General features: G+C 40.1%; 1 protein-coding gene across 1 annotated transcript in view; it reads left to right on the top strand.

Annotated features, from left to right (window-relative positions):
* Positions 1-612: 612 nt before the first annotated feature.
* Positions 613-24567, top strand: part of CHAT (choline O-acetyltransferase) — a gene marked incomplete at both ends in the record, with an annotated part of 41691 nt that continues 17736 nt past the window's right edge. The window contains 7 exons of the mRNA XM_083364909.1: positions 613-633; positions 5001-5192; positions 5950-6068; positions 18486-18539; positions 21449-21629; positions 22052-22229; positions 23728-23897. Coding sequence (XP_083221035.1) covers positions 613-633; positions 5001-5192; positions 5950-6068; positions 18486-18539; positions 21449-21629; positions 22052-22229; positions 23728-23897 — 915 coding nt within the window. The remainder of the gene's footprint in view (positions 634-5000; positions 5193-5949; positions 6069-18485; positions 18540-21448; positions 21630-22051; positions 22230-23727; positions 23898-24567) is intronic.

The following is a 24567-nucleotide window of genomic DNA, read 5'->3' as shown; positions in this document are numbered from 1 at the left end:
CCTGGGTCACCCCAATGGCAGAAATTTAAGTTCAGGACAGTATTAAACCAATAAGATTTCTCCTTTCCCTTCTCTAAAACCTCCAAGATGTTTGAAATCGAAAATAAGAAAGAGAATGGAACAATTACTTATAATACCATTTATTTCCTTTCCTTTCTCCATCTTAAACTCCTGTCTTTGCAATACACCCATTTCTCTCTCTCTCTCTCTCTCTCTCTCTCTCTCGTCATCTCTCTCTCTATCTCTCTCTCTCTCTCTCTCTCTCTCTCTCTCTCTCTCTCTCTTCTTTTTATTCTGCAAACCATAAATAACTCGTTTCCTCCCGCTGAAAGCCCACATAAAATTGTTCCCTGTATCTCTGTATCTGTTCAGCTTTTCAGAATGTCTTCTTTTGCTTCTTCTTTACAACTGAGGGATGATTTGGGTGTGCCTTGAGCGAACCAGCCACACTAAATTGAGTAGAGCCCTGATTTAAAGTCGGATCCATCTCCCTTGTCCCTAGTGGGAAGGTCCCTCTTCCTTTGTTGCAGATTACTCTTTGCTTTTGAAGGACTGCAAAGGCCACAGGACCCCCATAAATGTCAATCTGCCCATTGCAGGCCCACTGGCAGGATGGGGCGTAAGAAGTTCAGCGTAATCAAATCGGTCGGCATTAATTTGATTCCTAGCAAATTGCCTGACCCTTTAAATCATCTGGGCAGAAGTGGCCATAAAGCCCTCTGTGGAACTTTTTTTTCCCCCCTTTGGCATAATTAAGTCTTCTGCAGCATGGAATCCTTGAGAAATAAGCCCATGTTGTGTTTGACATTTGGCTCGGAGGCGTCCGACACAGCAATTAGACTGCAATGGACTGGTCTTCTTCTCTTCTTTGATGGAAGGCTCCACCTTCCCTTCCCTGCTCGCCGGTTTTGCAGCTCAACGTACGGGATTGATGGCTGCTGGCGTAGATGGGCTTTTATATCAACGTGGTTGTGTCTTCTCTTTCAACAGAAATAGCAAAAAAGAAGGGAAAAACTGCATGTTGGAGTTCGATAAGAGGGGAGGGGAGGGGAAAGAAGAGAGAGGGGAGGAGAAGAAAGATGGGAGGGGAAGGAGGGGAAGACGGGGAGAAGTGGGGAGGGGGAGAGGCAAAAAGGGGAGGGGAGGGGAGAGGAGAAGGGAGAGGTGGGAAGATGAGGGGAGGGGAAAAGAGATGATAAGACAAGACCAGACAAGACAAGATATAAGACATAAGACAAAAGACTTAAGACATAAGACGTAAGACGTAAGACGTAAGACATAAGACATAGGACATAGGACATAAGACATAAGATTTAAGACATAAGACATAGGACATAAGATTTAAGACATAAGACATAGGACATAAGACATAGGACATAGGACATAAGACATAAGACTTAAGACATAGGACATAGGACATAAGACTTAAGACATAGGACATAGGACATAAGATTTAAGACATAAGAGATAAGACATAGGACATAAGACATAAGACTTAAGACATAGGACATAGGACATAAGATTTAAGACATAAGACATAGGACATAAGATTTAAGACATAAGACATAGGACATAAGACATAGGACATAGGACATAAGACATAAGACTTAAGACATAGGACATAGGACATAAGACTTAAGACATAGGACATAGGACATAAGATTTAAGACATAAGAGATAAGACATAGGACATAAGACATAAGACTTAAGACATAGGACATAGGACATAAGATTTAAGACATAAGACATAGGACATAAGATTTAAGACATAAGACATAGGACATAAGACATAAGACATAGGACATAGGACATAAGACATAAGACTTAAGACATAGGACATAGGACATAAGACTTGAGAGCTATATGCAACGAAATTTCATTTTGATGTATGCCGATTGGTGTACATTCAAAGTGACAATAAAGTTATCATCATCATAAGACATAAGACTTAAGACATAGGACATAGGACATAAGACATAAGATTTAAGACATAAGACATAGGACATAAGACTTAAGACATAAGACATAGGACATAAGACATAAGACATAGGACATAGGACATAAGACATAAGACTTAGGACATAGGACATAAGACTTAAGACATAGGACATAGGACATAAGATTTAAGACATAAGACATAAGACATAGGACATAAGACATAAGACTTAAGACATAGGACATAGGACATAAGACTTGAGAGCTATATGCAATGAAATTTCATTTTGATGTATGCCGATTGGTGTACATTCAAAGTGACAATAAAGTTATCATCATCATAAGACATAAGACTTAAGACATAGGACATAGGACATAAGACATAAGATTTAAGACATAAGACATAGGACATAAGACTTAAGACATAAGACATAGGACATAAGACATAAGACATAGGACATAGGACATGACATAAGACTTAAGACATAGGACATAGGACATAAGACTTAAGACATAGGACATAGGACATAAGATTTAAGACATAAGACATAAGACATAGGACATAAGACATAAGACTTAAGACATAGGACATAGGACATAAGACTTGAGAGCTATATGCAACGAAATTTCATTTTGATGTATGCCGATTGGTGTACATTCAAAGTGACAATAAAGTTATCATCATCATAAGACATAAGACTTAAGACATAGGACATAGGACATAAGACATAAGATTTAAGACATAAGACATAGGACATAAGACTTAAGACATAAGACATAGGACATAAGACATAAGACATAGGACATAAGACTTAAGACATAAGACTTAAGACATAGGACATAGGACATAAGACATAAGACATAGGACATAGGACATAAGACATAAGACATAGGACATAGGACATAGGACATAAGACATAGGACATAAGACATAAGACATAGGACATAAGTCATAAGAGATAAGACATAAGATATAAGGTGAGGTGAGGTGAGATGAGATAAAATGAGATAAGATGAGATAAGATGAGATAAGATCCTGGGGATATATGCTGCCATCAAAAATGAAAGAATATTTAGCAAATAATATCAACAAAGCAGAAGGGACCTATCACTTGATGTATTAACCTTTCATCTTGGAGTGCCCAATTCCACTACCAGAACAAATTACTGATGAAAGAGAATTTGGTGGGGTTTCATTTCCTTTTCTGAAAATAAGGACCCACCCACCCCAAATTAACACAAATTGGGAGGGGGGGAAATACTGTAGGAAAAGGCTATTATTTGTCGCCTGCAATACTTTAGGGTTCACCTTCTACTTTCTACTTTCTCAACCATCACAACTAGAGGGTGACAAAAAGGAGGCACAAGAGTGATTTAGTTCTCGATTATAGAGAAATGTTCTTAATCTGGAAAAGTCTATTCCTTAGATTTTCCTCTATGAAGATTATATATATGATTAGATAGATAGATAGATAGATAGATAGATAGATAGATAGATAGATAGATAGATAGATAGATAGATAGATGATAGATAGATAGATAGATAGATATAGATATAGATATAGATATAGATATATAGATATAGATATATAGATAGAGAGAGAGAGAGAGAGGGAGGGAGGGACGCAGTGGCTCAGTGGGTTAGGACACTGAGCTTGTCAATCAGAAGGTCGGCAGTTTGGTGGGTCGAATCCCGAGTGCCGCGTAGCAGAGTGAGCGCCTGTTACTCGTCCCAGCTTCTGCCAACCTAGCAGTTCAAAAGCACATAAAAAATGCAAGTAGAAAAATAGGGACCACTCCGGTGGGAAGGTAACAGCGTTCCGTGCGCCTTTGGCGTCTAGTCATGCCGGCCACATGACCACGGAGACGTCCTCGGACAAGCGCTGGCTCTTCAGCTTTGAAACAGAGATGAGCACCAGCCCCTACAGTTGGAAACAACTAGCACGCATGTGCGGGGGAACCTTTACCTTTACCTTTATATATGTTTCTAGACCCAAGGAGCTAAGTCTGCAACCTTCTGCGAGCGATTTCAGATTTTGTGATCTGTTGAAAAGCTCTAGAGGAGACTCAAAGTGCCAATCTGAGAGAAGATCACGGCAAAGAAGGAAATTGCCACACAAAGCGGAGACGAGATGGTGAGTGATGGAAAGAGGGATCAGAATGGAAGTTGAATTTCCAGTGGGGTGGACAAGACTTGAAATCAAGGACGTCCAATGTTGGCAACTTCAAGTCTTGTGGACTTCAACTCTCAGAATTCCCCAGCCAGCATCTTCGGAGTTGAAGTCCACAAGTCTTAAAGTTGCCAAAGTTGAACAACCCTTGTTTGGAGGGACGGTCATCACATTGTTCCTCTTCACGGGCAACATGAGTGAAGTTGCCTTGAAAAATTCAACAAACCGCTTATCTGTGGAAAACGGATTAATGTGAAGTGTACAAGGAGAAGGATGGTCAATTAAAATTAGCGGCGCTCTTCCTCCTGTCCGAGGTTTTCATTGTTGTGAGCATTTCTGTTGAGGATTGGCAGTGGGGGCGGGGTGGGGGGTGTTTGGTTTTTATTTTCCCCCTCTGCTGGGTGATTGCAGCAGGTTTTGGTCACTTCACATGACCCTGGGACACTGTGACCGTCATAAATATGAATCAGTTGCCAAGCATCTGGATGTAAATCACAAGACCCTGGAGATGCTGCAACATTCCAGCTGATCGGTGCTTCTTCTGGGCTCAGCAGAAGCGTCAGGATCAGCGCCGAGCTCCAGCTGGAGCCTGGCACTGATCCTGGTGCTTCTGCTCAGCCCTGACAGCCCTGCAGCTCCAGCCGTCTCTCGCTCAGACTTGTGCCGTGCTGCCACCGGTTCAGCTCATTCCCCTCCCCCCTACCACTTTTCTAGGACAGTTGCGTACCTCCTGCCAGGTGTTCATGTACCACAGGTGGTACCCGTACCACTGCTTGAAAAGCCCAGGGTTAGAACATCCAAGCTGAAGTTCAACTGCCAAAAATAGTTTTGTAAAACAAAAAAAAATACCGCGGGAATATTCAATTACTAACTACTCGGCTTCTTTTTCGTTAGGCACTTCCCAAGCTTCCGGTTCCTTCCCTCCAGCAAACGTTAGACATGTACCTTCGGTGCATGAAACATCTGGTGACTGAAGAACAATATAAGAAAACCAAGTCTCTCGTGGAGGCGTTTGGGGCGCCAGGAGGCCATGGAGAGTTCCTTCAGAAGAAGCTCCTTGAAAGGCGTGAACAAATGGAGAATTGGGTAAGCCTTCTGTCCTTCAGCTTCAAACAGGTGAACAGGTGAAAAGGGCTAGGATCACGCCAGGATTTCTCCTTTATTCCCTCCTCTCTGGACTTGACTGAGATGCTCTGATGTCACAGAGGCATGATTAGTACAGACAAATGTTTATTTACAGACTTCCTTGTTTGAAGACGGTGGGAGATTAGAGTGGGAGAGAAGAATTACTCTAGACTTGTAGTCATCAAAGAACATTCAGGTTAAAAATCGAGAGCCGGTTTGGTCTAGTGCAGGGGTAGGCAACCTCGGCTCTTTTACGACTCATGGACTTCAACTCCCAGAAATCCTGAGCCAGCATAGCTGGCTCAGGAATTCTGGGAGTTGAAGTCCATGAGTCATAAAAGAGCCGAGGTTGCCTACCCCTGGTCTAGTGACCAGGGCACCAGGTTAGAAAGCAAGAGACGGTGTGTTCCAGTCCCACCTTACCCACGAAACCCATCCGGATGACTTTGGCCAATGACTCTTTCTCTCTCTCTCAGTTCAACCCACCTCACAGGGTTCGCTGTTGTGGGAAAATAGGAAAAGGAAGATGTGCTGGAAATGTTTGCCATGTTGAGTTGTTTATGAAAATAATAAAGGCGGGAGACAAACAAATAAAAATAAAATAGAAAGGCAAAGACACTTATGGTAAAAGACAATGTACCCTCCCTCCCTCCCTCCCTCCCTCCCTCTCTCTCTCTCTCTCTCTCTCTCTCTCTCTCTCTCTCTCTCTCTCTCGTAGGTATTGCAATACTGGCTAGATGACATGTACCTTAACAACCGATCAGCTCTCCCCATCAATTCTAGCCCAGCAATTATCTTTGCTTGCCAACAGTTCCCAGAAGCAGATGACCAACTCAGGTAAAGTATATGAAGACTCACTGCCGACCATGACATTCTGTTCTGGCTAGACCTGTAGCCCTTTATCACCAACAGAAGTCCAAACGATGCATATAGAAAAGTCATAAATATATTTAAACTCCCCCCCCCCGGCCCGCTCATCACCATGGCCAATTTTGAATTTCTGTTTGGAGTCCTCCTCTTTTCTGAATGAGCTACCTCTGAAATGCAGGTGAATTTAAAAGCACCTTCCACAGATTTGCATTCAAAACCACGATGAAACTTTGATTTGATTTGATTTGATTAAATTTATATGCCGCCCTTCTCCCTGAGGACTCAGGGCGGCTCACAACAATAAAAATTTTAAAAAAAACATAGAGTAAAAAATTGAAAAGAGAATTAAACAATAAATGCAAAATTACGAGACAGTAAAAAGCCTAATTAAACCCAGTAAAAAGCCTAATTAAAAAACGTAGTCAGTCCAGCCCCGCTTGTTGGAACAACCAGGTCTTCAGGTCATGGCAGAAGGACCGAAGGTCAGGGGCCATCCGCAGCTCCAGAGGCAACTGGTACTTACCTTTAAAGCCCTACATGGCCTAGGCCTGGGATATTTGCGGGACCATCTGCTGCCGGGAATGACTTCCCATCGCCCAGTGCGCTCACACAGGGAGGGTCTCCTCAGGGTGCCGTGGGCTAGACAATGTCAGCTGGCGACCCCCAGGGGAAGAGCCTTCTCTGTGGGAGCGCCAGCCCTGTGGAACCAACTTTCCCCTTGAGCTCCGGATTAGCCCCGGATCTCCGGTCCTTTTGCCGCGGCCTTAAAACATTCCTTTTCCATCAGGCTGACCTGGACTGACGACAGGGATTTTTAAAAGGTTTTTAATTTTATTATTGGGGCTGCTAGTTTAATCCTTTTTTAAGTTTTGTATTATTGCATTGTTTATTGTTGTTAGCCGCCCTGAGTCCTTCGGGAGATAGGGCGGCATATAAGTCCCAAAAATAAATAAACAAATAAACTCATTCCAGAAGGTCGGCGCGCCCACAAAGAAGGCTCTCCCCCTGGGGGTCGCCAGCCAGTATTGCCTGGCCGACGGCACCCGGAGGAGGCCGACTCTGTGGGAGCGAACCGGGCGATGGGAGGTTGACAATGGCAGCAGGTGGTCTCGCAAGTATGCTTCACTCTATAGGTAAATTATTCTGTCTCGAAAAGATATATGAAGAACTGAAGTACAGCCACCTGAACAAAAATGTCTTAAGTAATTTCTTCATGTTTACAATCGTTCCATGTTCTTGGGTCTACCTATCGGTACACTAGAGTTTGGGGAACCATGGCTTCCCAATCAGGTGCATCCGTCAGGAGGGTGTGTCAAAAAAAAAAATCAAGATGGTGGCCTCAACTTTGTGATTAAATCTCAACTCTTTTTTACTTGCATCCCAATGCAGGTAAAACAGATTTTAAAAGGACACGACTTCATAGCTGGGCCTACCATTTTGGTTCTTTTGACGCCATCTTCTTCTCCTTGTGATGACCTATGCTCCCAATGTTGATCAGTTGCGATTTTCAGCATCTCAAGCTCCAAAGCCAATGATGAGGAATGCTAAGGTTGTTCAGAAGTTGAATTCTGAAAGAAAGAAAGAAAAAAACATATTCCTGACCCTGGAAACATTTATATACACATACTTACACAGAGAGTTTGAGATTGAGAGAGAGAGAGAATATATACTGGGTTTATAACACAGAGAAGCTATACCGTGTTTGCATTGTTTATATTATCCCCTCCCCCTTTGTGCCATAAGTGTGTGAATGACACACTTACTGGCCCAAGATTAAAATTGATCTGATCAGGGAGAGTTGATAAACAAGAGAGGAAGAAGAAGAAGAAGAAGAAGAAGAAGAAGAAGAAGAAGAAGAAGAAGAAGAAGAAGAAGAAGAAGAAGAAGAAGAAGAAGAAGAAGAAGAAGACACTAATGGAGGTAGCAGAAAAAGATCCTTGCAGTGCCTCCCAAAAGGGGACCTTCCAACCCATGAAGTCCTAAAAGTCAGAGCAAAAATTTTGTTGGGTGGAAAAGAAATTTATAGTTTCCAATATTCCGGGCCAGTCATTTTCAAATGTTGGATGTCACTTTGAGCTTCCAGTCAGGTTTGCACATTCCTCCCAAAATTCTTCATAGCCATGGTTTGCCTTGGTACATGGCTGCCCATTTTCAAGGGTTGTTTCCTGCCTTAGCTCTTAGTTCAGTGCATCCAGAAAATGACGTCCAACTGAGGTTAGCCAACATGCAAGCCAGGCTATTACATTTTCTTTAATTGTACCTACTGAGCCCTAGGACTCCCAATCTGAGTCTACCAGTGTAAGATATTCAGGGCTTCACCTTTTTTCCAAAGCAGCCCTTGAGCTCAAACCCCAAACTCCCTTTACTACCCTGGCTCCACATGGGCAGGGCCTGGGAAACCCATCCACAGACACAAGGGGGTCTGCTGCTGGCAAGATGGGGCTTACCGGTCTCACTCTATTGGAGAGGTTAGCTTGGAGCCCCATCCTGGGTGCCAAATTGTTGAAGGAAAAGTCTTCATCGTGGTTCAGTCCAAGCCGGGAATAAACAACATGGCGACTGCTTTAGAAAGAAAGTTGTAGTTTATTGAAGAGGAGAGCCAGACAGGAAGATGGCTCTGGAAGAAAAGAGAGAGAGAGAGAGCACATGCCCTAACAAGCAGGCATATACATAGAATGAAGGCTACTGCTAAGCTTGTAAGCTGCCCTGAGTCTTCGGAGAAGGGCGGGATATAAATGGAATTAAAATAAAAATAAAAAATAAAAAAAATGTAGGGAGTGGGTTTTTATACCCTCTGGAGCCTTTTGTTTGGAGTTGTCTCCTGTTCCTGTTTGAGGCTTTGTATTACCCGTGTCATGTATTCTGACCTGAGTCTGAGTGTGCCCCTTTGGCATCTGTGGGTTAATCCTATTATGTCCCATCTTAGAGTTTGGGTGAGGTATGTAGATTTTAGGTGTCTTTGTCTTCTTAATCTTCTAGCTGGGGGCCTCCAACCTTCCTGAATGGATTATCACATCTGCATTTCTACGGAGCTGGTTTCTGCTTGGGGGAGGGAGACTTGGCGCTATTAAGAAAACTGGGCCTGCTTTTCTGCCTCTTTATTTTTTATTTTTTTATTTTAATTCCATTTACATCCCGCCCTTCTCCGAAGACTCAGGGCGGCTTACAAGCTTAGCAATAGCCTTCATTCTATGTATATGCCTGCTTATTAGGGCTTTCACACACACCCCAAGCGGCATTATTACAAAGTCAGCTTAATTGCCCCCAACAATCTGGGTCCTCATTTTACCTACCTCGGAAGGATGGAAGGCTGAGTCAACCTTGAGCCTGGTGGGACTCGAACCTGCACTAATTGCAGGCAGCTGGTGTTACTTAAGGAGGCATTAGCCCACTGCTCCACCAAGGCTCTTTAAGATCCTTTGAGGAAATACATTTTTCTGCCCTTTTAATATTTCCTTCTCTGGGGGGGGGGCTGACTTCCCACAATATGTGGTATACATGTTGAATAGACAGTATATACTGCTTGTTGAATATACAGTGTATATGTTATAAAAACAGGCTGTGTTTACAACACCGTCCTTTCAGCAGTTTCAAGTAAGCTCCACATTTCCCATTTGCATTATTCAGATGACCCCAGAGGGCACAGATAAACCTCCAGGTGGCCTCAGTGACTCTCAGAAAGAGTGCTAATGAACAGATGACTGCAAGGAATATAAATCCTTCCATCCTTTACCCTTCAGTCAAAACTGAGGAAGTTTCTTGGATGAGAAGTGAAAAGTCTTCAAGGAAAAAGAGTCCAATTGCTTCTTGGAAAAGCACCTTTGGGACAGCCATGACTTGGATGACTGAGAACCTCCATAGACAGAGAGAATATCAAATCATTCTGTTCCATTCATTGTCTCAGGAATCAAGCTCAATGGAATGGAATACCTTCATTCATGGGATACTGCGTTTAGCTTTTGAGTCCTCAGCTCCTTCATCTTTTTGTCTGACATCAACCTATTGGTTAAGCAACTTCATTTACGTCAGCTCAGCTATAGCCCAACCAGATTTCGGCATGCCCCACTGAATTTAAAAGGAGTGAACCATGTTAGGATTTTGCTTTGTGTTGCTTTAAATAAGCCCGTGTTAAAGATGAAAGCAGCTTTTTCTGCCATCACCCTGTTTTGGTTATTTTTCATATTCATTAGATAATTTATATCCCAGCCTTCTGATTCATTTTCCATTGTCTGGAGAGATTAATCACAAGCAACATCATAAAATCACAGTGACAGATAAACTAAAAGCAATAAAAATAGATAAAGTACAGACAGCTCCAGCAGATAACAACAACAAAAATGAGTAGCTGTTATAGGTATGTGTGTGTGAGTATGTAAACACAGACATGCACACTGCCCTGCTTGTCGGAACAGATAAACAAATGTCAGAAACAGAGATATTGTGATATTTGCCATTACTCTTATAATATTCCAATCAATTAAAATATATATAAAAACCCTTCTCAGTGACTGGATTGTTCTCAAAGAGTATGGATTAACTGTAGGACGAAAATATTGAGTTTGATCATGTAGAAACCAGAGGCTAAGGATCGTTTTTTTTCCCAAGAAAAAAAATTATATTCATTGTGCCTGCCCTGGCCTATAGATTTGAAAATTAAAATGATCTGGGAAGATAAACTGGACTGGGGATTGCTTCTGATACTTATGACAGACTCCCTCCCAATAAAAACAGTCTCTTGGGTCCTCCTGTTCACAAAAGGTCAGCCTCTGTATTGCTCTAGTCAACCCCTGCCAGGCAGCGTTGATCAAATTGCGATGCCTGAGCCACTAAAACCTTCGCCTTTCGGATTATAGCTTGCTCAGAATTGTGGAAGGAGGAATTAAAAGTCGAGGTGCCTTGGTGAATGGTTGGGGTTTTCAGCTAGCGGTTTTTAGAACCTGAAATGGTATCGGCAGGAAAAAAAAATTATGGAAAAGAAAGTTATTTTAATGTGAGCCAAATGCTTTCTGGACATTTTCATATGCCACGAGTATCGTTACGGGATAATTTGGACGAAGAAACAATTTAGGTAGTAGAGTCTTTAGATGGGCACCAGCAAAACTAGGGCTAATTTTGCATGCTTGGATATTCCAAAATCACAGTCTCTAAATCCAAATCCTTATATTTAAGGACTGCCAATCCAAGGATTAAGATATATTCCCAAGATTTTGGAATTAAAATAAGTATTCCTTAACATAGTGATCACCAAGAAAACCTTTATCTTTGATGGAGTTAAGGTGGAAACCAAAATACCTATCCAGAAATAAGTCCCATTGCTTATTTCCAGTGGGTTAGGATGCTGAGCTTGTCGATCAGAAGGTCGGTAGTTTGGCGGGTCGAACCCCGAGTGCCGCGTAACAGAGTGAGCGCCTGTTACTCGTCCCAGCTTCTGCCAACCTAGCAGTTCGAAAGCACGTCAAAATGCACGTAGAAAAATAGGGACCACTACGGTGGGAAGGTAAGAGCGTTCTGTGCGCCTTTGGCCTCTAGTCATGCCGGCCACATGACCACGGAGACGTCCTCGGACAAGCGCTGGCTCTTTGGCTTTGAAACGGAGATGAGCACCGGCCCCTAGAGTCGGAAACGACGAGCACGCATGTGCGGGGGAACCTTTACCTTTACCTTTACCTTTTACCTATAATTAGCATTCCATTACTATTATAACTTAAGCAGTACGGCACAATATATAGAAGTAACATAAGAAGCTATTTTATAACTGATCTATCCAGATAATATTGGACCTCAGGGTTTCTAGGAGTTATTGACATATTTGGAAAGCCGTTAAGCTGGGGAAAATATCTTTTCTTTGTTTCTTGGGATCTTCAGACAGGATTCTCTCACAGATCTCTGTCATTTTTTTTCTATAGATTTTTCTAACATGTCCTGGCCCTCCCTTGATTCTGTTCAATTAATAATATATTGCATAAAAATTCAAGATATTTAAACAGATTGAGGTTCCAGTAGGAGGCAGCACCTACTGTAATAAGCTTGACTGATCCCCAAAAGGAAAATTGGTCTTAGGATGCTGAGCTTGTCGATCAGAAGGTTGGCAGTTTGGCGGGTCGAATCCTGAGTGCCGCGTAGCAGAGTGAGCTCCAGTTACTCCTCCCAGCTTCTGCCAATCTAGCACTTCGAAAGCACATAAAAAAATGCAAGTAGAAAAATAGGGACCACTATGGTGGGAAGGTAACAGTGTTCCGTGCGCCTTTGGCGTCTAGTCATGTTGGCCACGTGACCATGGAAGACGTCCTCGGACAAATGCTGGCTCTTTGGCTTTGAAACGGAGATGAGCACTGGCCCCTAGAGTCAGAAACGACTAGCACGCTTGTGTGGGGGAACCTTTACCTTTACCTTTTTAAGGAAAACAAGTGGTTGTCTCTTTAAAGCATCCACTTCCCAGGTTTGCACAGAGGCCTTAAAAAAATATCTTCTTTAAGCAGTTGACTTAAACTTCAATAAATTAAGCACATCTATGCAGGTGACTTAAATTTTAATAGTCAACTGCTTAAAACTGCCTCATCTTATCATATCCACGTAGCCGCCTAAAATCAAGATTAAAGGAGACTTTTCCTTTAAAAATGCCCAAAAGCTCCTTTTTAAAAATAAATAAATGAAGTTATTAGATACATTTCTCCTTTTTATCATAACAAGCCCTCCCTGAGTACAAGTTACTGGTCAAATTAAATAGCATTTCCTAAAGTACAGAGGCAACTTAAAAATATTGAAATTTTAATGGAATGCATTGATTGAAATTGTTCTGTTTTGACGAATGCACTGCTCTAACTGCTAATGTGGTTATGTGCTTAATCTTATTTTACTTTGAGTACAATCTAAGAATTTCAATGCTTGTCAAGTCTTAAAAAGCTGATTCCTTACCTAGTCTGTCATAAGGCACAGGGACTCCAGTTCTATGTATAACTTCCATTTACATTTGGTCACCACAATGTAAAAAAGATGTTGAGACTCTAGAAAGAGTGCAGAGAAGAGCAGCAAAGAAGATCAGGGGACTGGAGGCTAAAACATAAAGAACAGTTGCAGGAATTGGGATGTCTAGCTTAATGAAAAGAAGGACGAGGGGTGACATGATAGCAGTCTTCCAATATCTCAGGGGCTGCCCCAAAGAAGAGGGAGTCAAGCTTATTGTTGTTAGCATAGGGATGTTTATGATTGTTCTTTGTTTTTATACCTTGTACTTAGCTCTGGGAAGTCGGGGGGGAGGGGGAAATGGGGGGGAGGGGCAGGGAGGGATGGGTAGGGGTGGGGGGAGGGGGGATTGTGAAAGATAAAATGTATTTTAAAACTTTTCAATTAAAAAAAAAGAAGAGGGAGTCAAGCTAGTCTCCAGAGTTGTGAATGCTCCAACACTGGAAGATTTTAAGAAGGGACTGGACAGCCATTTGTCTGAAATGGTATAGAGCAGGGGTGTCAAACTCAATTTCATTGAGGGCCGCATCAGCATTGCGGTTGCCCTCAGGGGGCCGGGTGGGTGTGGCCAGGGTGGGCGTGGCCTACTGGGTGGGCGTGGCTAGAGTGCATATGGCCTACTGGGTGGGCGTGGCCAGCTCTACATCGTTGGCATCAAGGGTGCCTATGGGGGCCTGGGCAGGAGTGGGACAGATCTGAGGGTCTCTGGCAGAAGGAGGGTCTCTGGGCCAGGGCCGAGGCAGTGGGGGCCGTTCCCTCACTGTTTCCAGGATGGCTTCGTGGGCCGCATGAAACTACTTCGAGGGCCGGATCCGGCCCCCGGGCCTTGTGTTTGACATGTCTGGTATAGAGTCTCCTGCCTGAGTAGGGGATTGGATTAGAAGACCTCCAAGGTCCCTTCCAACTCTGTTATTCTATTCTATTCTATTCTATTCTATTCTATTCTATTCTATTCTATTCTATTCTATTCTATTCTATTCTATTCTATTCTCAATAAAGATTCTATCTATTCTATTCTATTCTCAATAAAGATTCTATTCTATTCTATTCTATTCTATTCTATTCTATTCTATTCTATTCTATTCTATTCTCAATAAAGATTCTATTCTATTCTATTCTATTCTATTCTCAATAAAGATTCTATTCTATTCTATTCTCAATAAAGATTCTATTCTATTCTATTCTATTCTCAATAAAGATTCTATTCTATTCTATTCTCAATAAAGATTCTATTCTATTCTATTCTATTCTATTCTATTCTATTCTATTCTATTCTATTCTATTCTCAATAAAGATTCTATCTATTCTATTCTATTCTCAATAAAGATTCTATTCTATTCTATTCTATTCTATTCTATTCTATTCTATTCTATTCTCAATAAAGATTCTATTCTATTCTATTCTATTCTATTCTCAATAAAGATTCTATTCTATTCTATTCTCAATAAAGATTCTATTCTATTCTATTCTATTCTCAATAAAGATTCTATTCTATTCTATTCTCAATAAAGATTCTATTCTATTCTATTCTAATTCTATTCTATTCTATTCTATTCTATTCTATTCTCAATAAAGATTCTATCTATTCTATTCTATTCTCAATAAAGATTCTATTCTATTCTATTCTATTCTATTCTATTCTATTCTATTCTCAATAAAGATTCTATCTATTCTATTCTATTCTCAATAAAGATTCTATTCTATTCTATTCTATTCTATTCTATTCTATTCTATTCTATTCTATTCTATTCTATTCTATTCTATTCTCAATAAAGATTCTATTCTATTCTATTCTATTCTATTCTCAATAAAGATTCTATTCTATTCTATTCTCAATAAAGATTCTATTCTATTCTATTCTATTCTATTCTCAATAAAGATTCTATTCTATTCTATTCTCAATAAAGATTCTATTCTATTCTATTCTATTCTATTCTATTCTATTCTATTCTCAATAAAGATTCTATCTATTCTATTCTATTCTCAATAAAGATTCTATTCTATTCTATTCTATTCTATTCTATTCTCAATAAAGATTCTATTCTATTCTATTCTATTCTCAATAAAGATTCTATTCTATTCTATTCTCAATAAAGATTCTATTCTATTCTATTCTATTCTCAATAAAGATTCTATTCTATTCTATTCTCAATAAAGATTCTATTCTATTCTATTCTATTCTATTCTATTCTATTCTCAATAAAGATTCTATCTATTCTATTCTATTCTCAATAAAGATTCTATTCTATTCTATTCTATTCTATTCTATTCTATTCTATTCTATTCTATTCTATTCTATTCTATTCTATTCTATTCTATTCTCAATAAAGATTCTATCTATTCTATTCTATTCTCAATAAAGATTCTATTCTATTCTATTCTATTCTATTCTCAATAAAGATTCTATTCTATTCTATTCTCAATAAAGATTCTATTCTATTCTATTCTATTCTCAATAAAGATTCTATTCTATTCTATTCTCAATAAAGATTCTATTCTATTCTATTCTATTCTCAATAAAGATTCTATTCTATTCTATTCTCAATAAAGATCCTATTCTATTCTATTCTATTCTATTCTATTCTATTCTATTCTATTCTCAATAAAGATTCTATCTATTCTATTCTATTCTCAATAAAGATTCTATTCTATTCTATTCTATTCTATTCTATTCTATTCTATTCTCAATAAAAATTCTATTCTATTCTATTCTATTCTATTCTCAATAAAGATTCTATTCTATTCTATTCTCAATAAAGATTCTATTCTATTCTATTCTCAATAAAGATTCTATTCTATTCTATTCTCAATAAAGATTCTATTCTATTCTATTCTATTCTATTCTATTCTATTCTATTCTATTCTATTCTCAATAAAGATTCTATCTATTCTATTCTATTCTCAATAAAGATTCTATTCTATTCTATTCTATTCTATTCTATTCTATTCTATTCTATTCTCAATAAAGATTCTATCTATTCTATTCTATTCTCAATAAAGATTCTATTCTATTCTATTCTATTCTATTCTATTCTATTCTATTCTATTCTATTCTATTCTATTCTATTCTATTCTCAATAAAGATTCTATCTATTCTATTCTATTCTCAATAAAGATTCTATTCTATTCTATTCTATTCTATTCTCAATAAAGATTCTATTCTATTCTATTCTCAATAAAGATTCTATTCTATTCTATTCTATTCTCAATAAAGATTCTATTCTATTCTATTCTCAATAAAGATTCTATTCTATTCTATTCTATTCTATTCTCAATAAAGATTCTATTCTATTCTATTCTCAATAAAGATTCTATTCTATTCTATTCTATTCTCAATAAAGATTCTATTCTATTCTATTCTCAATAAAGATTCTATTCTATTCTATTCTAGTCTATTCTATTCTATTCTATTCTATTCTATTCTATTCTATTCTATTCTATTCTCAATAAAGATTCTATCTATTCTATTCTATTCTCAATAAAGATTCTATTCTATTCTATTCTATTCTATTCTATTCTATTCTATTCTATTCTCAATAAAAATTCTATTCTATTCTATTCTATTCTATTCTCAATAAAGATTCTATTCTATTCTATTCTCAATAAAGATTCTATTCTATTCTATTCTCAATAAAGATTCTATTCTATTCTATTCTCAATAAAGATTCTATTCTATTCTATTCTATTCTATTCTATTCTATTCTATTCTATTCTATTCTATTCTCAATAAAGATTCTATCTATTCTATTCTATTCTCAATAAAGATTCTATTCTATTCTATTCTATTCTATTCTATTCTATTCTATTCTCAATAAAGATTCTATCTATTCTATTCTATTCTCAATAAAGATTCTATTCTATTCTATTCTATTCTATTCTATTCTATTCTATTCTATTCTATTCTATTCTCAATAAAGATTCTATTCTATTCTATTCTATTCTCAATAAAGATTCTATTCTATTCTATTCTCAATAAAGATTCTATTCTATTCTATTCTCAATAAAGATTCTATTCTATTCTATTCTCAATAAAGATTCTATTCTATTGTATTCTATTCTCAATAAAGATTCTATTCTATTCTATTCTCAATAAAGATTCTATTCTATTCTATTCTATTCTATTCTATTCTAGACTCTATCATTCTATTCTACTTCTCTACTTTAGTCTTATTCTTGTTCTATTCATCTCTACTCTACTCTATTCTAGTCTACTCTACTCTACTCTACTCTATTCTAACATTTGAGTTTGTATCTCACACTCAGCTCTCTAACTAGCCTGTCCTGATTCCGACGTATGCTGATTAAACTATATGATCTGCAAATGTTATTGACATACACTGTAAAATTACAGAATGGCAGCACTGAGCAGAACTATTCTCTTTTATACAGTAGCTCATCTTCAGAATCTTTCAAAAATGCATTATCAGTGCCGATTTGTCTATAGATATAAACTGAATAGCTTCATTGTGGCAGCTACTCCCCCCCCCCTGCTTTGCATCTCTATTATTTGCACAGATCCTGACCTGGAAAAGACTTTTCGCTGGAGCCCTATACAAAAAGCTTGGACAGGAGAAAGAAACAGAAAATGCTGTCCAGACACAATCTTGTACAAATGTGAATTGCAATAAGGCAGTCCTAATTTAAAAATTGTTCAGAGAAAAGCATCGAGTGCACCCATCATTCACGCACAGTACCGTAAAACATCGGGAGTTAAGGCTAGCTAGCCCAAATCAAAGGCGGGTTGAAACAAACAACCCATGATCCTGTTTGCCTGCCTTCAGGGAAAAAAATAATAATAATGAGAGATTAAAAATATCCTTTGGAAAGAAGAGTTTGTGGGGGAAAGAGAAAATGGGGAGCATTAAAATAGCTGTGTCCTGGATTTTTGCTAAACCACTCTGGCTGGGTCTCTCGCAAGGACTAACCCAATCTGAATAGGTGCAAGAAACTCATTAACACACTTCCTCAATTTATTGTTAAAACCAGGGCTTTTTTTCTCATAGAACGCTCAGAACGGAGTTCCGGCACCTTTTTTGGATGGAACCTTGTAGGATAGGCAAGGTGGGTTGTATGACATGTGTGAGTTCCAGCACCTTTTTCTTTCACAAAAAAAGCACTGGTTAAAAAAATGAATTTGGATTCAGAAGACCTAGGTTTGGGTTCCTACACCGTATCAGGGATCTAAACTACTTTACAGGACAAATTAGCTGAGAACCTCATCCATTCCCTTTCAGAAGAGATCTAAAAATGGAACTAATAAGATCAATTAATGCTGATGGACATCCTATCCTACTGCTCCTTGATTGTTAGCTGGCAAAAAAACAACAACACCCCACCGTGATCATTCGATGATGATGTTGATGAAGGTGATGTGTATATAATTTCTTGCTACAGAAATTGCTTCTATATTTTGACTTCTAGGTTTGTGGCCAATCTCATTTCTGGAGTTCTGGATTATAAAGCTCTCCTGGACAGGTAAGGCAGCCGTCCCTTACGAATAGAACCTCTTCTTAAATGAGGGGCAAAAGTAAAAGTTTGTTGAGATGACTTCATGCAGCAGCGAAGTCACTCTCTCGAAGTCAATCATGCTTTAGTCTTGAGGAGAACTGTAGATGTAATTTAGATGCACTGATTTCAGGGGCAAGTCCCATAAAAATTGTGGACAGTTAACATGATTACATCTGACTTAAGTCCCAGACTCTGGAACTGGTTGGGAAAAAAAAATATCAGAAGATTAGAAGATCTTAAAAAAAACAGTATATTTTCTGAGCAGGAACAAGGTTGCTGCATGAACTGCCGGTATGATCCCAGGGCTGAAGGCAATCTCCACACACACACACACACCCCAAATTTCATATGCATGTCCTCCTAAGGCAGGGGTAGGCAACCTTGGCTCTTTTATGACTCGTGGATTTCAGCTCCCAGAATTCCTGACCCGGCATGGGGAAACTATGGCCCCCTTCATGACTCATGGACTTCAACTCCCAGAATTCCTGAACCAGCATAGCTCACTCAGTATGGAAACCTCTCCATTTCTCCTCAGCCTGGCTGGCTCAGGAGTTCTGGGTGTTGAAGTCCACGAGTCATAAAAGAGCCAAGGTTGCCTAACCCTTGTCCTAAGGACTCCAAAAAATGTGGATGCTGCTGCTTCTTTTTTTTTTTAAGAGGATGGGGGAAATTATAGAAGACACAATTGGAAGTAATCATAATAATGACATTTCTGTTGAATGAAAATGAAAGATAAATGAAAAGCAAAGAGTGTTAATTTGGCCTTGTCTCCACCTGTTACTCCTGGAAGGATGGTTCCAGCGGTGCTGTTCAAAAGGCCAAATGTGTCCCTCAGCCCTGAAAAAGTTGTGCACCCCAGAATTATAGTTTGGCATCAAAAGGCAACCATTTCTAGTTCTTTGCAAGGAGGAATATGTGATTTATGAAATCTTGCTGTCACAACATTGAGTAGCGTAACAAAGCTAGATCTGCGTGGAATGGGGTTTAAGATGTTATTATGAATATATGTGATCATTTGCCAAAGCATAAAAAGTTTGCATATTCATTCCACTGTGGGCCAGTCTGTCTTCACTAGCATTACTGCACAAACAAAAACTGCATGTGTTATGTCTTGTGTTGAGTGATCCTGTTGTGTTAGATGACACTTTAGTTCAACAATGCACTCACTTCCATCCCTGCTTTGGATCCATTCAATACATCTTCTCAGTCCAGACTATGGAACTGTCTATTATACAATTCAAATCATTCCATTCAGATCATCAGTCTAAACAGAGTCAAAGATCTGATCACAGCTGTTTGAAAATTGGATCATCTCCATATAATATGATGTGATGTGATTTGAAGGATTGAATTGGGTTGATTCAATTTGCAGGAACAATCTGGGGGAAAAACAGCTTTCACGTGTGCTCAAAATCCTTTTAAATTGATTTTATTCAAATGCATCTCAAATGATTCAACAGTGAGACTCAACAATTTGATTTGAAATGTTCAGATTCTATCAAATATTATTCTAATTGAAACTCTGGGGGGAAAAAAAACCTTTATTCCAGGGGAACAGTTGATATGATATTTTGCCAAACAATTAATCTTTAACCTTGTGAACTCTCAAGCTTCTTCCTTCCATTATATATTCAAGATGGACAGTATTTAATATTTGTTATGTATATGTAAGGGTGTGGGTCTATACATATGTGTATATAGTATGGTTAGGTGTGTGTCATGTGTGTGTTCCACTTTGAGAGCGGGCAATTAAATTTCATTTTTGATGTGTGCCGTTGTGCCCACAGTAAAAAAAAATGACAATAAAGGTTATCTTATCTTAAGTCTGCTATTTCCACCTAGTTTAGCACAACGTCTTTTACAAGTGTCTCCAGAAGTCATGCTTACAAAGCATTATAATGATTATTTTTTCTACTGTCCTTAGAATGAGATATTAATATGATACCATATCAATTTTAGCATCTCACGTTTCTCCCAAATCATCACACTGACCTTACAATTTTGCCTGCCCCTTAGAAAGGACTAAGTCCATCCAAGATCTTCCTTGTCACACCACAAAAAACCAAAAACAACAACCCATAGTCCTCTCTGGCAGAATTTAATTTAATTTTAATTTTAATTCCATTTATATCCTGCCCTTCTCCGAAGACTCAGGGCGGCTTACAAGCTTAGCAGTAGCCTTCATTCTATGTATATGCCTGCTTATTAGGGCTTTCACACACACACCCCAAGCGGCATTATTACAAAGTCAGCTTATTGCCCCCAACAATCTGGGTCCTCATTTTACCTACCTCGGAAGGATGGAAGGCTGAGTCAACCTTGAGCCTGGTGGGATGCGAACCTGCACTAATTGCAGGCAGCTGGTGTTACTTAAGGAGGCATTAGCCCACTGCTCCACCAAGGCTCCTTCTACCGTGAGTGGCAACACGTTCGTATTTTTCAGTCTGTGATTTCAAAGTCCAGCAGAACATTACAAGACAGGGGAAAGTAGATACGTTTGGTCCTTATTATTGACTATGGCCATGTTTTCTCCAGTGGTCCTTCATGAATGGCAGGGCTTTTTTTCTCATAGAACGCTCAGAACAGAGTTCCGGCACCTTTTTTGGATGGAACCTTGTAGGGTAGGCAAGGCAGGTTGTATGACATGTGTGAGTTCCGGCACCTTTTTCTTTTACAAAAAAAGCACTGATGAATGGTAATGCGGTTGGAACGTGATTTCTGTGGACCTGTTAAGAATGATGGCTTTTCAGCTTTGGCAATCCATCTACCGATACTTTCTCTTTAATCTATCCTGGTTCTAGTGGAACTGATTTAGATTTCTTTTCTTTCTGCCCTTACACGCATGATGGATTTGTCTCTTGTTCTGTTCCACCAAGCCATGCACTGCCTGTGGATTTTGCTCGTGGACAACTGTCGGGTCATCCTCTTTGCATGAAGCAATATTACGGACTGTTCTCTTCTTATCGTCTTCCGGGACATGCGAAGGACACCCTCGTGTCCCAGAAAAGCAGTATCATGCCTGAACCAGACCATATCATTGTGGCTTGTAACAATCAGGTAAGGGCATCTGAATCTCACTTTTTTAAAACAACAACAACAACCCCCTACCCCTCATCCACTTCTTCTTCAGTTGAATTGATCAAGAATGTATATAAAGTCAAGTTGCAAGACTTTGCCAATCAATTCAGCTAGTCTCTTGGGTCTAGCTGGCTAATGTCTGGCACAAGCACACCTAGTTCCATTTTATTTTGGCCAGATCTGAATGCACTTTGTTGATGCTCAGAGGCTGTTGGGGGTGGTGCATGCCGTAGGTGGGTGAAGAAACTATGCCAAGCAGGAACAAGTTGTGAAATGGCCTCCAGGAGCTCAATCAGCAAGGGGAAAATGGCCTTCGTGCCCCAGCCATCCCCTGATTCAAAGATTAAACCGTTCTCGTCTTTTCGCTCCTCCCGCCACTAACGTTGATGCTTTCTCGGCAGTTCTTTGTGTTGGATGTGGTGATTAATTTCCGGCGTCTCAGCGAGGGGGACCTTTTCACTCAGTTACGGAAGATAGTGAAGATGTCGGAGAACGAGGAAGACAGGCTGCCTCCAATTGGTCTCCTGACCTCAGATGGAAGGCTGGAGTGGGCCAAGTCCAGGACAATCCTGATGGAAGGTCAGCAAGAACTACCTCAGAGTCCCACCTACCCCATCGTTCTGTTCTTTGGCAGAGTGGCCCCAGCAGCAGTTGTCCACCTGCTTCTTCTTCTTTATGAAATACTCGTTTAGGCCTATCCGGCATAGGTTTCCCCCATTTCAGAAACTGAAATGAGAGATTGCCCAAATTTCTGCCATTCTGTTGTCAGCTCCTTGCAGGCTCAGAAGCTCTTCCCAATGAAGTAGATCCCTCTCTGGTCCCCTCTTAAAGGCTACTTCTTATTTTCACAAATGCTCACATTTCCTATCGTTGTTGGAGGAGAGGAATTTGCACCTGAAATTATGAGAGGTGGAAAGAGGCTTCTTCAGGTAAAGACCAGATGAACAATAGAAGGGAATATTTGTAGCTCAGGTGTGAACTGTGGGCTCTCTTTGGCGCTGTTGGAGCTGGGTGGTTTTGTTGCAGATGTTTCACGACCCAATTGGGCAACGTCTTCAGTGCTTGGGAGTGCAAAGCCCATTCTCTTCTTACACCGGTGATGCCACCTAGTTGGTAATGAAACATCTATAAGGCAACAACCAAGCTCAGAGAACACCAAGGACCCCCACCACCAAGATTAGATTGCAAGAATATTGTTCTGTCCCAGCCTACTTGAGTCCTTCTTAAGTTCACAAGGAAAAACCTCTCTTCCAATCGAGCGGGCAGAAACCGCAGGAAAAGCCCAACCCCCTTTTATTACTCATTGACTTGAGGAAAAACAAACACAGTTCATCACAACCTGATTCTTAACCCGAACAGTTGCCTTCAGCAACCAGCACCTCCCACACCTCCCTTTTTATTTTACATCCAAGGCGTGGCTTTCCTAATGCCTTTTCCTTTGCCTTTGGAGCCGCCCCGTTGTGTTCCTCTGTCCTGCTCTCTTTGCCTGCCAGCGTTTATGCACATCCTGGATATCATCCAGTTGTCAGTCTTCACTGTCCCCCACAGGCTCCCAGTACAGCTGTGTCTCAGCCTGAGCACGAGTAGAGGGGCCAAGCTCCTCATCAGACTGTAAGTCTTGGAGCTCCTCAGAGCCTCCCTCTGACTCTGATGACACTCCAGGTCCTCAGACTCAGCTGCCGGATCCATGGGCTGGTGAGGAGTCACGACAAATATCTAATATTCCGTTTGAATGATCTGATTTCATTTCAGATCTCAGTCTCATAAAATGTGTATAACTGCAGTTCCCGGCGTACTATAAGTCCATCAAATTACCAAAGCGATATGGTGCTTTTCAAGTTCAGCAGATTAATTTGTAGATTAAATTGCTTGGAGATCTAACCTCCTCCCAGCCTGATGGGTAGAAACCCAGACATTGTACACCCTAAATTTCCACTAGCTTCATTCTGACGGAGCAAAAGACTCAAACTCTTAGAGTTCTCAGAGAATGAGTGTATGAAGCAGAGCAATTCAATTAGGAGCAGAAAAATCGAGGAACAGTGTGCCATTGTTCCAAGCAAATTGTTTTCTACTCTAGATTCTACAAACAGAGACTCCCTTGATATGATTGAACGGAGTCTGTGCTTGGTCTGCCTTGATAGTCCAGGTGGAGAGGAGTTGAATGACACCAACAGGGCCTTGCAGCTTCTCCATGGTGGAGGCTACCATAGAAATGGTGCCAATCGTTGGTATGATAAGTCTATGCAGGTAAGTCCCAACAACTACCAGAAAAGCTACACATCAATTCCTGGTTGAATTAGAGGGAGGCAATTAAGATCTTCTGATCTCGCTATAATGTGATGCTCTCAAAGAAAAGAGCTTCTTATCCAGGTTTAAACAACTGAAAATGGATATGGATGTTCTGGGTCCAAATCGGCTCTCTGCACCAGGTTTGTCTTCAGCAAGCCAACCTCACTACCATCACGGCATGATCATGCTAACTTTCTTTTAAGCAGTGGTGGGATTCAGCTGGTTTGCACCCCTTCGGCAGAACTGGTAGCTAATTTTTTTTGTTGCTCAGACCCAAAGTGGACTTCCGGAAGCAGCATCCAGACAGAGAACCAGTTGTTCACCTATTTGAATCCCACCACTGCTTTTAAGGCACTGCAAAACCTTCATCTTCCTCTAAATAACTGTCTAGATGTGTGTTGTGATTCAGGGTCAGCCTGTGGGTTCGGCAGTTGGGTCGGACGATTCAGAGGAGGAGGAGGTGGGTGGTTTTGGAGAGCCTGCAGAGGACAGTTCTGAGGCTTCGCAGAGCTCTCAGCCAGGCCCCTCTCATCTGGTTACTACGCAGACCCAGCTGTGTGAGCCTGACAGCGTGGATGAAGATGACCCACAGCTGACCCTGTTCAGGGATGCCCGACTCAGGAGGCAG

Source organism: Vipera ursinii (genome assembly GCF_947247035.1).
Source record: "Vipera ursinii genome assembly, chromosome: 5".
NCBI classification, from domain to species: domain Eukaryota; kingdom Metazoa; phylum Chordata; class Lepidosauria; order Squamata; family Viperidae; genus Vipera; species Vipera ursinii.
Note: the sequence above shows the minus strand (reverse complement) of the source record. Positions and strands in the feature narration are given on the sequence as shown.